The sequence below is a fragment of the Ustilaginoidea virens genome, chromosome 3, assembly GCF_000687475.1.
Source record: "Ustilaginoidea virens chromosome 3, complete sequence".
NCBI lineage: Eukaryota > Fungi > Ascomycota > Sordariomycetes > Hypocreales > Clavicipitaceae > Ustilaginoidea > Ustilaginoidea virens.
The window spans coordinates 1,114,656-1,128,343 of NC_057318.1; the positions used below are offsets into that span (position 1 = coordinate 1,114,656).

At 55.8% G+C, this 13,688-nt stretch overlaps 6 protein-coding genes across 6 annotated transcripts; 3 read left to right on the top strand and 3 right to left on the bottom strand.

The window, feature by feature from the left end:
* Positions 1 to 104: 104 nt before the first annotated feature.
* On the top strand, positions 105 to 2,668 carry UV8b_03593 (uncharacterized protein; the record flags this gene model as incomplete). Its single annotated transcript, XM_043141091.1, has 3 exons — positions 105 to 202; positions 279 to 409; positions 489 to 2,668. The coding sequence occupies 3 exons, from the start codon at positions 105 to 107 to the stop codon at positions 2,666 to 2,668; spliced, it is 2,409 nt and encodes an 802-aa protein (XP_042997025.1).
* Positions 2,669 to 3,725: 1,057 nt separating this feature from the next.
* UV8b_03594 (uncharacterized protein) lies at positions 3,726 to 6,372 on the bottom strand (the record flags this gene model as incomplete). Its single annotated transcript, XM_043141092.1, has 5 exons — positions 3,726 to 5,462; positions 5,546 to 5,895; positions 5,969 to 6,056; positions 6,175 to 6,212; positions 6,339 to 6,372. 5 exons carry the CDS (start codon positions 6,370 to 6,372, stop codon positions 3,726 to 3,728), a joined length of 2,247 nt encoding a protein of 748 aa, XP_042997026.1.
* Positions 6,373 to 7,014: 642 nt separating this feature from the next.
* Positions 7,015 to 8,058, bottom strand: UV8b_03595 (uncharacterized protein; the record flags this gene model as incomplete). The annotated part of the gene is made up of 1 exon (XM_043141093.1): positions 7,015 to 8,058. One exon carries the CDS (start codon positions 8,056 to 8,058, stop codon positions 7,015 to 7,017), a length of 1,044 nt encoding a protein of 347 aa, XP_042997027.1.
* A 623-nt stretch (positions 8,059 to 8,681) lies between these two features.
* Positions 8,682 to 9,335, top strand: UV8b_03596 (uncharacterized protein; the record flags this gene model as incomplete). Its single annotated transcript, XM_043141094.1, has 3 exons — positions 8,682 to 8,723; positions 8,793 to 9,197; positions 9,267 to 9,335. The coding sequence occupies 3 exons, from the start codon at positions 8,682 to 8,684 to the stop codon at positions 9,333 to 9,335; spliced, it is 516 nt and encodes a 171-aa protein (XP_042997028.1).
* A 312-nt stretch (positions 9,336 to 9,647) lies between these two features.
* Positions 9,648 to 12,026, bottom strand: UV8b_03597 (uncharacterized protein; the record flags this gene model as incomplete). The annotated part of the gene is made up of 3 exons (XM_043141095.1): positions 9,648 to 11,093; positions 11,165 to 11,901; positions 11,975 to 12,026. 3 exons carry the CDS (start codon positions 12,024 to 12,026, stop codon positions 9,648 to 9,650), a joined length of 2,235 nt encoding a protein of 744 aa, XP_042997029.1.
* A 657-nt stretch (positions 12,027 to 12,683) lies between these two features.
* Positions 12,684 to 13,671, top strand: UV8b_03598 (uncharacterized protein; the record flags this gene model as incomplete). The annotated part of the gene is made up of 3 exons (XM_043141096.1): positions 12,684 to 12,945; positions 13,026 to 13,054; positions 13,162 to 13,671. 3 exons carry the CDS (start codon positions 12,684 to 12,686, stop codon positions 13,669 to 13,671), a joined length of 801 nt encoding a protein of 266 aa, XP_042997030.1.
* Between the last annotated feature and the right edge of the window lie 17 nt (positions 13,672 to 13,688).

Below are 13,688 nucleotides of genomic sequence, written 5' to 3' on the forward strand. Positions count from 1 at the left end.
AAACATACAAGTCTTTCCGACCCCACGCCGACTTTCCTCCCTTCAGCCTCGGCGCGTATTGGTGGCCCTTCATCAGATGGGCAGCATCGCTTCGCCGCCCTGATATGGCCGTTCGATACTCAGCAGAGGTTCTGCTGCATCTGCGGGAGTCGCCGCTATGTACCAGACCAGACAACCTACCTCCGGTAGAGGAATGGATGGGGTACTTCCCCCCCCTCCCCCCCCGACTTCCGCTGTCGGCGCTGTGCAAAGTCGTTTGGCTAACTAGGACCCAACAGCCCTGCGCCTGAACAAACGAGGACCCAGGGAACAAAGACGGGAAACGAGAGGTCAAGAGCGAGCGATTCGTCCTTGCTTGATCAATCCGTCAGACGTCCTCTCGAGCGCCATGTCTCTCGGAACAGTACAAGTCTGTGTTCCCTACTACCCGGAAACCCGTTGTGTCGATTCTCTCTGCTGACATGTGCGAAAATAACTCTGCTGCAAAGACCCCGATGACATCGTTTTTGGGCCTCCCCGCACAGCTTTCTCTTCCTCCAGAGGAAGCAAGACTCAAGAACATGACAAGACCACGCGCGACGCGGACGGCCAGGCACGTGGAGCTGCCCGGAATCGTGGCGACACAGACGGTGACCGTTTCCGCGACACTCGTTCCAATCATTTGAGACGACGCGGAGAAGTCGACCAAGACAATGATGGGTGGAACATGGTCAAGCCGCGCAAGAGCTTTGGCACCGAGGGAGCCGAGCGTTTCCACGGCAAGATGGGCGGCAACTTTCGCGAAGATAGACGCCCACCTAGAGAAGGCAACAAGGACGATCGAGATGGAGCACGAGAAAGACCTGGTCGAGCCTTTGACTCGTTCACGCGGGAACGCGATGCTGTCGAATCCGACGGGCGGTCACGAAATGGTCTCGGCAGAAACAAGACTGACAACTGGCGGGCCACGGAAGGCACTGACGCGCCGCCGCCTGCGCCGGAAAAGCGAGATCGAGACCGGACCAAAAGCTGGAGAGAGAGAGATCGTGACGCGGAGCCGCCGTCCGACGATCGCAATGCCGGCAGGGCAAATGACCGTCGTTGGGCCCGTGACCGCGATCACAAACCAGAGCGAGAGCCGGAATGGCTTGATGAACCTGCCGAAGCCCGTGAAGCTCACACGCAGCAGGATTTCCAGAAATGGATGGAGCAGATGAAGAAAGCCAAGAGCGGGTCGTCCACCGTGAACAAGCCGTTGGCTGATGCCACGCCAGAGGCGGCCAAACCATCGGCGTCAACTCCAACTCCAACCCCGGCCGCCGAGCCCGGCCCCGACAAGTTCTTCCTGGCTTTTGGAGGGGGTAAAGCAACCTCGGATGGCGCAACGCCGGGGGAGCAGAAGGAGTCTGCGGCCGCCAAAACCAAGGCCTCTGGCAAATCTTCCCGATTCACCTCCTTCTTCTCGCAACCCCAGGGAGACTCTCGGCCACGAACAGAAGCTTGCACCCGCCTGACGGGCCCGCCGGCGAATGAGCCTCTTCCTGCCGTGGCCGTGGCCCCGGCTGCGGCCCCTTCTGGACTTGCCGCGCTCTTGGGGCCGACGTCATCTCCGGGGGCAGCACAAGGCGCTGCCCCTGAGGAGGAACGCCAAGCTTTCAAGCAGCTGCTCGCAAAACTACAAAAGGCGTCCATGAGCGCCACGCCGCCGGGGCCTTCCCCGTTTGCCGCCCCTCCTGCCCATGGCAACCCCCCGGATGCGAAAAACAGCGTTCTTGGCCCCGCAGAGCCTTTTCTGCACTACGGCAGCAGCGGTGTTCAAAGAGACGGCTCGCTAGGCCGCCCCCCTCCTCAGCTGCCTCACCAGGAGATCCTTTCTCCTCGTCCACAGCCGCAATCAGCTCGCCCTGAGCAGCTCCTTCAGGACCTTGTTGGGCATCATCAGCGGGTGTCCAGTCAAGGATCCGCGAGCCGGAACGAGCCCAATGCCGCCCGCAACAACAGCAACACGGAGTTTCTGATGAACCTGATGAGAATCGCCCCGGATGCGCAGCGGCAAGAACACGGCCGGGCCCCGTCCCAGCCTCAGCCCCAGCTCGCATCCCAGCTACAGAAGCCCTCGGGGCTAATGCCGTTTGGCGATCGCGAACAGGAGTTTGGCGGCCGCGAGAATCGGAACCATGTCCGCATGCAGCCTCCGCCAGGCTTCCCCATGGACGAAGCGTTCCACGGGGCTGCTGACCGGGATGCGCGCCAGAACCATCCGACGCAAATCCTGCAACGACCTCCCCCCCCGGGGCTGGATCAGATGCCTCCCAACTGGATGTCGGCTGGCGGCCAATTGCCGTCCCTTCAACAGAGAGGGCTCATGCTTCCACCCCCGGGGCTTGCTGGTGGGATGGGCGTGCCCAACCGAAACATGCCCCTACCCCCGATGTTTCCGCCCAACTTCCCCCCCGGGGCCATGCCGCCGCCGCCGGATGCCATGGCGGGGATGCCACCGCGAAGCATGCCGCCTCCGCCCCCGGGCTTCTTCAACGGACCGCCACACGGGTTCCTGCCTCCAGGCTTAGGCGGGTTTAATGGGCCCCCTTCAGGTCCCGAAGGATTCACGGGTTCACCTTTTGAAGCGAGAGGAATGCCACCACCTGCCGGAAGCAATGGTCGTCCTGCGAATTACGGCCGACCATGAACCCCCAAGAGGACTGCCGAATCTTGAGAGATGATGGTATCAGAAGCGACCATGGACCATGTCTCTATCTTGTCCTCCCCCCCCGACCTCTTGTCTTTTTTTTTTCCCTCTTTTCTCCAACATGGGCACCAAAACTTTCCACGGCTTTTTTTTGGTTGGTTCACCCTCGCTGTCACGGATCGATTTTAATGTCTAGGAGCTTTGTGGGATGCTGATACACCAATGGGGTCTTTTTTTTTTTTTTTCTTGCGTTGTTGTTTTTTTGATGACGAGGTTGTTGTTGGTCTACTCTACTCTTGGGGCCAAGATGCTAATCCCCTTTTTCGTCCATGTTTGGCCAGAAGGAAGAGGAGCCCGCTCGGGATTTGCTGACTGCATGATGACGCCGTGGTTGGGCAAAAAGAACATCATGCCGAGTGCGTAGCAGCAGCTGCAGCTGCAAACTATATGACTATGACCCGGTGGAATTGGATGCTTGCCGCAGGGGGCTGGAGGGAGACGCCAACGAAAGGCCAAGTCGGGGGACTTGCTGAGCGGTGGAGAGAAACAGCGTTGCAGCTTAGTGGTGAGAAGTAGCAAGGTACATTAGTTGGGGACGAAGAATGGAACAAGGGCCGGGGGAACCGCATGACATGTGCGTCTCTAGTGACTTGATCTTGATGTTAAGTGAATCAAGTGAATCAAGTGTATCAAGTGTATCAAGTGTTGTCAAGTGCTGGCTATTTACTCTGAAAATCGGCCCGTTGTGACTATCAGCCCGTTGTGGGTAGGTTGAACCATGTCACCCATCTCGCTGAAGACGATGGCAAAAAAAAAGAAAAAAAAAAGGATCCGCTTCTTATTCTTTGCAAAGTATTGACGGCTCATTATCCTAATATTTACATCTGTCCCCCCCCCATCACCCCGCGCTTATATACCATACCATACCGTACCGTACTGTACCATACTGCACCATGCCGCGTGCTTCTGCAACGGTCGACAATGAAGCCGTCTTGCGCCGGCAAACACACAAAGCTCCCCATTGGCCCTAGGCAGGTCTCCTCCCGCGCAGGAAATCCTATTTCTTCATGCCCAAAAAGTTCCTCCTCTTCTTGTCCTTGTGCGCTTTGCCGCCGTCCTGGGAGGGCGCGCCGCCGCTGCTGGCAGCTTGGCTGGCTGGGCTGGGGTTGAGGTGCAGCTTGGACAGGAGCTCGCTGGGCGGTGCGGCCGGCGCGGACGACGGGCCCCGGACGGGATGGGGACCCGAGATGGGCTGGACGGCGAGGCCGCCTTGCCGGGGTAGTCTTGCCCCTGGGCCGGCGTTGCTGGGCGGCATTCTGGGGCCGCGGCCGCCCAGGGATGTGTCTGATGTGTCTCCTCCGGGGGGATATGGCTGAGCTGCTGCTGCTGGTTGTGGCGGCGGTGCCGGTCGTTCAAGCAGATGTGCTGGGGCGCGAGGCTTGGGGCGTTCCATGGGAATGTCGAGCTGGCGCTTGTCGCGGCTCAGGTCGGTGACCTGGCGGACGAAGAGCTGCGGAGTGAGCATGTGGGAGGTGGCGAGGATGACATCGCGCCCTTTGTCGCGGCTGACTTCGTAGCATGCCCGGCTCTCGCTGTACGTGGCGCCGCCGGCCATGAAGACGATGATCCTCTGCCGGTTTTCCGGCGGCCGTCGGCCCGCGGCGGCCCAGTTCCAGTTGGGTCGCCCGGCACGGAGGGAGCCCCCCTGGGCTACGAGGAGGTCTTCGTTGGGGTCCATGGGAGGCTTGACGTGCGGGAAGACGGCCTGGTCCAGCGCCCCCCTGGTGAGCGCGTCGAGCATGGACTTGAGCGTCGGCTCGTAGCGGGAGAGCGCATACTCCTCGGTTGCCTGCGCGCTTCTCGGGTCCCGGTCCCGGGGAAACAAGGGCGGAGGTGGCTGCCGCGGCTCCTTGAGCACGTGCGACGTCTTGCCGCCCAGGAGCTCCAGGTTCGCGACGACCTCTCCGTCTTGCGGCGGCAGAGACGCGTGGATCAGCAGCTTCTGCACGTCTTCCGCAATGACCCCACCGCGGTACAGAACGTACATGACGATGAGGCGCAGGCGGTCCGGAGGCGTAATGGCTCCGTCGTCCAGCAAGCGCACAATCGTCTCGAGCACGTTTTTGGGCTTTCTGAAATCCTCGTCCGAGCCGGTCGACATTGTTTGCTCGATGGATGCCAGATCCGGCAGCTTGTTGCGTTGGAAAATGTTCATGCACTCCTGCGCCATGGTGAGATGCAGCGAATAGGCTTCCTTCATCTCCTGGAACTGCGGAAGGCCGGCGAGCATGTCCCGGATCGCGTTGAGACTGGTGGCGTCTCGGCTGTCGTTGGTGAAATGCGGATTCTGGTCCAGAAACTTCTGAAAATCGCCCATGAGCTTGTCAATCGTGTCCTTCATGTGTCGATGTCTGTTCTCGACCCAAATCTTGTCCTTGTCACTGAGCTCCATGTCCTTCTCCTGCTCCTCAGCAGTGCCTGCGTTGATCTTTGTGCGAAACGTCACCCTGTCGCCGTCCTTGATGGACAAGAGATCGTGCGCCATGGCCTGATAGGTGAACTCGTGCAGCAAGGGGGCCATGAGATCCATGGAGCGGTCCGTCACTATAAGCGTCGATTGTGGCCGGTTCGACGGGGGTGGGAAGTCGGGGTTCCAGTGCGCGTAGCCGTCCAGCTCTTCCTGGACAAATCTGGCCAAGTGGGAGCAGAGGACCGAAGCTTCGTGAAACGCCTTGTCCGGCCGATAGTACCGGACCTTGGGGTACTCGCCGAGGGTGATGCAAACGCCGGCAATCTCACCCGACATCAGTAACGGCATGATTGAATCTTGGATCCCACGACAAAAACAATTTAAAAAAAAAAAAAAAAAAAACACACCTTTTGCGCAAGCGCCTGCATGTGCTTGGGAATCAGGTTGTTGCACGCGGGATGGTACAGTATGGGGAAGCTCCACGGATCCCTAAACGTGATGAGGTGCGACTCTTTCGGGTAGAAATTGACAAAGAGAGTCTTGGAACTCGCCCTCAGCTGCCTTATGCCTGGAAATTCGTCCATCTTGCGACGGAGACCAGGCTCCAGCAGGCTCGTCCACACCAAGTATCCTCTCCGATATCTCCGTCTTTCAAAGTCGGCTAGCAGACAGTCGACGATATGTGGCTCGGCAGAAAGGAGATATATGGCGTCCATATCCGGATTGGGCTCACGTCGCTCCTCGATGCGTTCGATGGCTACCGGAAAGAGTCAGCATTTTTGCCTCGCTCCCCAAGTCGGAGAGGGTTGTCGGAGAATGACGAAACGAACTAGCGATGTTTGTGTTGAGGATTTCATCATCCTTGACGACATTGTCGATAATCTTCCTTGATGCCTCGTCGACGACAAGACACTTCCACTAAGGATGGTATGTACAAGTCAGTAAATGATTTGCACCATGGGGACGCCCAGGTGACGGCGTCTTTCGTCGGCGTCGGCGTCGGCGTCGTCGTCAGCGTCTTGTATTCAAGCCATACGTCACCTTGGGTTATATTCCGTATCTCTTGAAGAATGACTGGAAATAGCCACCACTGACTGTCAGCCGGCCATTATCACCGCAAATGGGGACTTTGGGGGGGGGAAGAGAGACAAAGAGAGAAAGAGAAAGAGAGAGAGAAATGCGCAACTGAATCTGGCGTACTATCGTGCTGCTCCTGTAACACGGAGAGACCCATAATGGGCTAGATATCTTGAAGGCTCTTGGCTCCTTGCTTTGCACGAGAGTGAGAGTGATGGGGAGAGAGGTGGCGGCGGAGGATAAGGAGGACAAACGCAGCGCAGCAGGCACAGCGCAATGCTTCTCGCAGTCTGCGACGTAGGTATCGAGTGCGGGGTGATGGCTTGCATGCAACGATGATTGTGAGACTGGACTCACTTGGCGAGTCGAGACGAGAGGGAAGGCTTCTCTTGTCATCTGATGAGAGAGACAGCCAAGGTGTTGAGCCTCGACGGGAGTTGAAAGTCCGAGTTGGCGGGGCACTACGCGGGTACTCGCTGCACCCCTGCTGCCGGGATGCAAGTACCCAAGCACGGGCCTTGGGCCCTTAGGTACAGTACATGCATGTCCGCTGGCCTCCAGCAAGTGCACCCAGGGGACCTGAGACATTGGACCTCCAGGCAGGCCACATGCACGATGCCAGCCATTGAAGGCTTGCTTCCCACAAGCTCAGGCCGCCCCAAGTCCCAAGTCCGTCAAACGTAGGGGATTCATTCTTTTATTAGACATCTGGCGGAAATGGAATCCAAGAGCAATTTCCAACGTGGAAAAGGAATCCCCCAAAAGGAAACACACACAGACGCAAGGGGGAAACAACGTGTCAAACAGTCCTAACCGGCAGAGTCCCCTGCTGTTTCAGAACCAAGCCTTTGGTCAGCATATTGGTGCACTTGCCGCCTCCAGCAAGCTCTTGAGCATTGCGAAAGGTGCACTTGGCAATTTCCTCCAGAGCCTCCTCAGTGAAAAAGGCCTGGTGCCCGCAAACCAAAACATTGTGAAATGTGGTCAGGCGCATCAAGACGTCGTCGTGGATAATATCACCAGAATGGTCGTCGTAGAAGAGTGACCCTTCACCTTCGTACACATCAAGCGCCAGCCCCCCAAGATGTTTGCTCTTCAAGGCCCTCAGCGCTGCCTTGGTATCGACGAGACCCCCTCTGGATGTATTGACCAGCATGGCGCCCTTCTTCATCTTGCCGAGTGTGTCATCGTTGATGATGTGGCGTGTTGCATCCATCAATGGGCAGTGAAGACTGACAATATCGCACAGCGGCAGAAGCTCCTCGAGGCTTTTGTATTCACCAATCTCCTCAAAAGCCGCCGAGGGAAACGGATCGTGGGCAAGGATTCGGCAGCCGAATCCCCTCATGATGCGAGCTGTGGCGACGCCGATTCTGCCGGTTCCCACGAAGCCGACCGTCTTACCGTGGAGCGTCCGACCCAGCAGTCCGTCAAGCGAGAAGTTGCCTTCCCGCACCCTGTTGTAGGCCCTGTGCGTGTTTCGATTCAATGTTTGAATCATGGCCACGGCAAACTCCGCAACAGCCTCGGGCGAGTACGATGGCACGTTGGCTACCGCGATACCGTGCTTCTCAGCAGCGTCCAGGTCCACGTTGTTAAAGCCAGCGCATCGCAAAAGGATAAACCGAACCCCAGTGCCTGCTAGCTTCTCTATGACAGCGCTGCTCAGGGAGTCGTTCACGAAAACGCATGCCCCGTCGGCACCTTGTGACAGAGGGACGGTGTCCTCGGTCAGAGACACCTCGTGGTACACCATCTCAATGTTGGAGTACTCTTTCGTTTCGCGCGCGGCTTCGAAAAACCTCCTGTCATAGGGCTTTGTGCTAAATACGACGAGTTTCATGATGACTGTGATCGTCTTGTCGCGGGTCGATCTTCGAAGCTGCAACGAAGCTCCTACGCAGGAATTTCACAGCGTGAATGAAAAGAAGAAGTACGTACATGGCAGTTGGTATCCCGGAGTATACTGGTCCTGACAGGTTTAAGATGGCGGGGCCAGCTGGAAATGGAAATGTCAATATGCCTGCGACGTTGGCTTTGGCACAGAGAAACTGTGGAAATGCCCAAAGAAAACAAGGAAGGGATGGATTAACAGGATGGATTCACACCTGCCCTCTCCTGCCAGGAATATCCGGATAGGTAACTCTTGTCATCACAATAAAGCATTATCAGCTAACAATTGAAGACCAAACCTCGCAGCTGTCTTTGCAGGCGGTCAGCTGGCAGAAGTGCTTTGCCGGTTGTAGACGTCAAGTAAACGGGACACCCAAGTTATCAGTAACCTGCTTTACCTTTCTACCTCCTCTCTGGTTGCAAATGTCGGCAATTTCGAAGCTCGTGCTTGCTAAATGTTAAGTTCGATCTTGTGTTTGCTCTCAGACATCTTCGCCACTCCCGACAGATTTCTTGGGCCGAGGCTGCAGGAGCTCTCTCACGTAGTGCCACCGCGAGAAAATCTGGGGTCCCATGGCTGGTGAAAGGACTGAAGCTTCACCACCAGACTTGGAGGTATATCCAATCAAAGTCTATGGAAAATTTCCCTTTTTATCACGCCCAGATCACTCACATCTCCTTCAGGGCGCTTTTGCGAAACAACAAGAAACCTTGCGCTCGCACTCGTTCCAGTTGGTGAGACTGCAGAACCAGATCCAGCAACTGCAGAATAAACACTTGCAGGATGTTGAAGAGAAAGCGGACATGATGGCAGAAATTCACCGTTCTCGTAGCGAGATTGCGTACCTGAAAGGCAGGCTGGCTTGTCTTGCTGTTGAGTTCTATTCTACTTCAACCTGCGCCGCTACAAACCATCATGCCCCCAGCCGTTCTTTCAATGGTTCAGCGACCGATTATGCGCAAAAAGAGCCAACAGAGGAAAAGACCGACCGGCCTTGCATGGCCACCGTGGAGGCGCTTCGAGCAGCGGTAGAGCAGATGGCTGACCGGCTCCTGTCCGAACAGAGACCATTTTTGATGCGAGTATTGGTACGTACTACTACCCCTTTGCCCATTGTCGAACGCCCGCCACCCTTCGAGATTTTTAACTTGCACCAGCAAGATTTTGCTAGTGAACTAGATCCTTTGCTCTTGCAGCTCGGAAACGGGGAAAACAAGGCTGGCTAAAGGGCAGCTTTCCTGGTGGAGAATGACGGATGGGCAGTCGGCCAAACGGGGGACTGGAGGATAACGATGAATCAATCGATTTCGAAGGGCAGTATCGATTTCAGGGAGGTGTGTGAGGTTAAACGAACATTCTGCGAACCATGTATATCACTTGCAAAATCCCACAAGCTGACAATATCCGGGTAGGGAGGGATAAGTGAGAAGCGTTGCGGCAATTCTTGAGCTCCACAAACATTCGTGGACACTCTCGAGTACGTGCAACGATATATGCAAGTGTAAATATGTACAAATAATGCCCGCAAATCGGTGTATTCATCTAGTGTACTTTCCTCTGATGGTGTAGTCTTTCTTTGGACCGTTCACGGTATAGTCTATTGTCCACTCCTTCAAATTCACTGCTTCGAATGCAAAATTGTACCCCACGTCATAATAATCATCAATGCAGAGATGGCCAGCTTTCGCAGCCCAGCCTTGTTCGCCACCCTCATTTCGATGCTGGAACTCAATCTCATGGAAAAGATAATCTGCTCTTGCGAGATCGTCTGGCTTGGCGAACCAAACGCTCAACTTTTCGCTTTCCTCATCATACCGCCAAATATACCTTCGACTGGCTCTGAAACCGAAGCCTTGGTCTGTCTTGAACTCTCCGTCTTCGATGTAGAGATACTCTAGGCCGGTGTCGTCCAAAGCGCCGAGTTCCGGTCCCTGCTTGGCGCACTGGCAACCGTCAGGCGTCTTTGCTCGAAGAAGAAACTTTGCCGTGCCGCTGAAATGCCCGTTGGGATGAGTGGCCAGTCGGCTTGTCACGTCTCTCTCAAGCTTCCACGTCCCCAAAAGACTTCTGAACACGGCCCGAGGCACAAAGCGAACACCGGTCAGGCCGTCAATAGCGACGCGTACGGTGTCTTGGAGAAGCTTCTCCGAGTCCTCGTCGCCATACGCAGAGGGATACCTGGATGGTGTGAGCATGTCCAAGGGAAGGTGGTTGTGTGGGAGGTTTGGAACACCACTGAGCGAAGGATCCGCCCTCGGTATTGATAGAGCCTCTGAGAATTCCTGCATCAGAAAGGGATAGTCTCCCATGGGAAACTGGGACAGACGCGGGTCTCCTCGAAGGTCAAGCGTTTTTTGGACCGAGTTATCCGTCTTCAACTTCTGCTTCAGCGCCTCTGAGAGCCCGCTGGATGACCAGTATTTTGCCAAGAAACGGGCTTGCATCTGCATCACCCCCCAGTAAGGGGACCTGTAGAAACCCACGAAGCCGAGACCCTGAACATCCGGATGATGAGTGCCATGAAAGGCCAAGGCCAATGGTTGCTCTCGATGCTCAGCTGAGTGGTTAAGTGCTTTCAATGTGCTCATGGGCAGGTAGCTTAGACACGGAGATGGGTCGAAGCCGGTGGCAACAACGACCGCAACTATGTCCTTCAACTCACTTCCATCCGTTAGTTTCGCCAAGTCACCGTGGACCGAGTGCAACTTTCCTCTGGATACTGAGATTAAACCGCATCTCACAAAATCGCAGTACCAGTCGCTCACGGCCAAGTACGGTGGTTCTTTCTTGGCCGCATCGTCTACGCAGAGTCCCGGAGAAAAGACAGATTGATCCGTCCCTAGTGAAGCTTGGAAGATGGCATGTACTGCCTGGGCAGTCTTTTCATCAACATGACCCTGTGTGTTCACCAAGGGCAAAGACCTGTTGGTCCGATTGTACGAGGAAAAATCAAGCGGCAAGAACGGGGCTGCAGGTGCCTTGGGCTTTTCCATGCGGCAAAGCGTGTCAGCGCAATGTCCAGTGAAGAGGCTCCCAACGCTTCAACCCAACGTACCTCTGCAGTAGTGTACGACGGAAAGACCCAGATCGGACGCTGGACGAGGTGGTGAACGGAACATTGGTCGATGCCAGCAACGGCGTATTCTTGCGGGGAATGTGCAGCAGACGACAAATGGGTTGCAATAGTCCCTGCAATCTCAACACCGGACATTTGGCCGCCAACAACGAGTATTTTGCCTCGGGCGGAAAGGCTGTTGCCGAGCAGGGACTTCAGATCTCGGTACTGGCTGCTGTGGATGACAGGGGTGATGCACGGCGAAGAAGATAACGAGACGCCATCCGGAACGAAGGGCTTCCCGAAATATCCGGATGCAACGACGACAAGATGGAAATGCCGCGTCTCCGACTTGCCGTCAAACTCCAGGCACACATCCCATCCCGCACCTTCCGGCTTACGCGGTTGCGCCCGGACAACCTTGGTCCTTAAATGCAGTCCAAAGCGGGGATGCGATGTCAAGTATCGGTCCATGTAGCGTTCCAGATATCTGCCCACCTGCCACGCCAGAGGCATTTGAGGGGCATCGGGTTCCCAGGCTTGGTCGCTGAAATGCATGGTGTGTTTGCTTTGATTGGCTACCATGAGAGGGTGAATCTGGCGACTTGTGTCTGCCCTGGACGTTGGCCATAGTCCGCCGATGCCATCGCGGACGTCAAAGACGCTGACCTTGTATTCCCCGGGCAGGGCATCATGAAGCAAGGTTTTTGCCGCAACAAGCCCAGACGGCCCAGCTCCTGAGCAGCGCAAGCAAGGGAGTTAGACGACTTGGAACAGCCCAGGAACAAATGCTGGCCGAAGAGCACTAACCAACGATGCACACGGATTTGGACATGATGACGCCGGTCTTGCGCAGAAGCATTTGTGGAGGGCTGTTGAAATTGTCGCCGCGACAGGATCATTCTGTCAAACAAGATCCATACTAGCAAAACCGCCCTATTCAACGATGGAAAAAGGAGACATTTCCGTGTCTCGGAAATCAAAACCGACACTGCAGCCCGCAATAACAAAACGCGAATGCAGCTGCCTACGTTCTCCAAAGGGTTAGCATCTCTTATTAGCCTCCAGGGTCGGGCCCAACTGCGGAAGAGAGAGGTGAGGGTGCAAGGGCGACACTGTGCGAGCTGAGACTTTTACGGTGCACGACAAGTATCCATAAGCTGTCGGCTGCTTGTCCTCTGCTGCCTGCCATGTCGTCGTCATCGATCAACAACGGCAATGGCGGGGAAGTCGGAGGCTGAACCAGCCAGCATGCATTTGCCTGCAAGACTGATGAAACCACCTGAAAAAGCTACCAAGGCGGCCGTTGAAACCCGATTCTTCCCCAAAGAGCGATCCTCCTCATGGCCATACTGTGCCACGAGTCGAAGTGAAAACCATTTGCGTCCCTCGATCCTTGCAGATTTGCTTCTTCAACGCTTACAAGTTCCGTCCTCGGTCTTTATGAAAAAATACATACACAGGGCACTTTCAAAATACCCTTTCAGATTTCAGACTATAAATTGAGACATCCGTATCCATGACCGCTTCACACCACGTTCTTCTTATCGGCGGCCACGGCAAGGTTGCCCAACTGCTCACCCCGCTTCTGCTGAAGCGATCATGGACCGTGACCAGCATGATTCGCGCCCGAGAGCAAGCTCCTACCATCCAGAAGCTTGGTAATGGCTTGCCCGGGAAGCTCAATGTGTTGATTAGCAGCGTCGCCGAGGTTTCTTCCAAGGATCACGCTGCAAGCATCTTGGCGGATGTCAAGCCTGACTACATCGCTTGGAGTGCCGGTTAGCTCCTTTTATAAATTGACCATTGGTGAACAATGTTATTTGCTGCGCAGATGTTCTAATAGGATTTTTTAATGCAGGGGCTGGAGGCAAGGGTGGTCCTGAAGCTGTACGTCTCTTCCTTCTATAATTTCTTCACACCCTGTGGTCCGGCGACATCGCGGGACTTACATCACTCATAGATGATGACACACACCAACTAATCTCATCTACCAGACTTTTCGAATCGACCGGGATGCCGCCATCCACTTTATTCGCGCCGCGGCCGACTTGCCCTCCATCACTCGTTTCCTCCTCGTCTCGTACACTGGTTCCCGGCGTGCTAGCGCTTCTTGGTGGCCAGCAGGCGAATGGGACGAGTACGACGCAAAAGTCAACCACGGCATTCTCGCAACCTACTACCAGGCCAAGCTGGCAGCTGACGAGGCTCTCTACGAGACGTGCCAAAAGAGCCCTACGCTGGTAGGAATCTGCCTTCGCCCCGCTACCCTGACCGAGGAAACTGCCGGCAAGGTTGAGTTGGGCAAGACTGCCCACGTCAAGGGTAGTGTGAGCCGTGCCACCGTGGCGGCGACGGCCGATGCGCTGCTGGCTTCTAGCGGCATCAAGAACTCTTGGCTGGATCTGCAAGACGGAGACGAGGATCTGCATGTCGCAGTGAAGCGGGTAATCAAAGATGGGGTGGATGCTGCCGAAGGAGAGACCATCTTTGGCCGTACGACCTAGGTTGACATGGCAGAGTC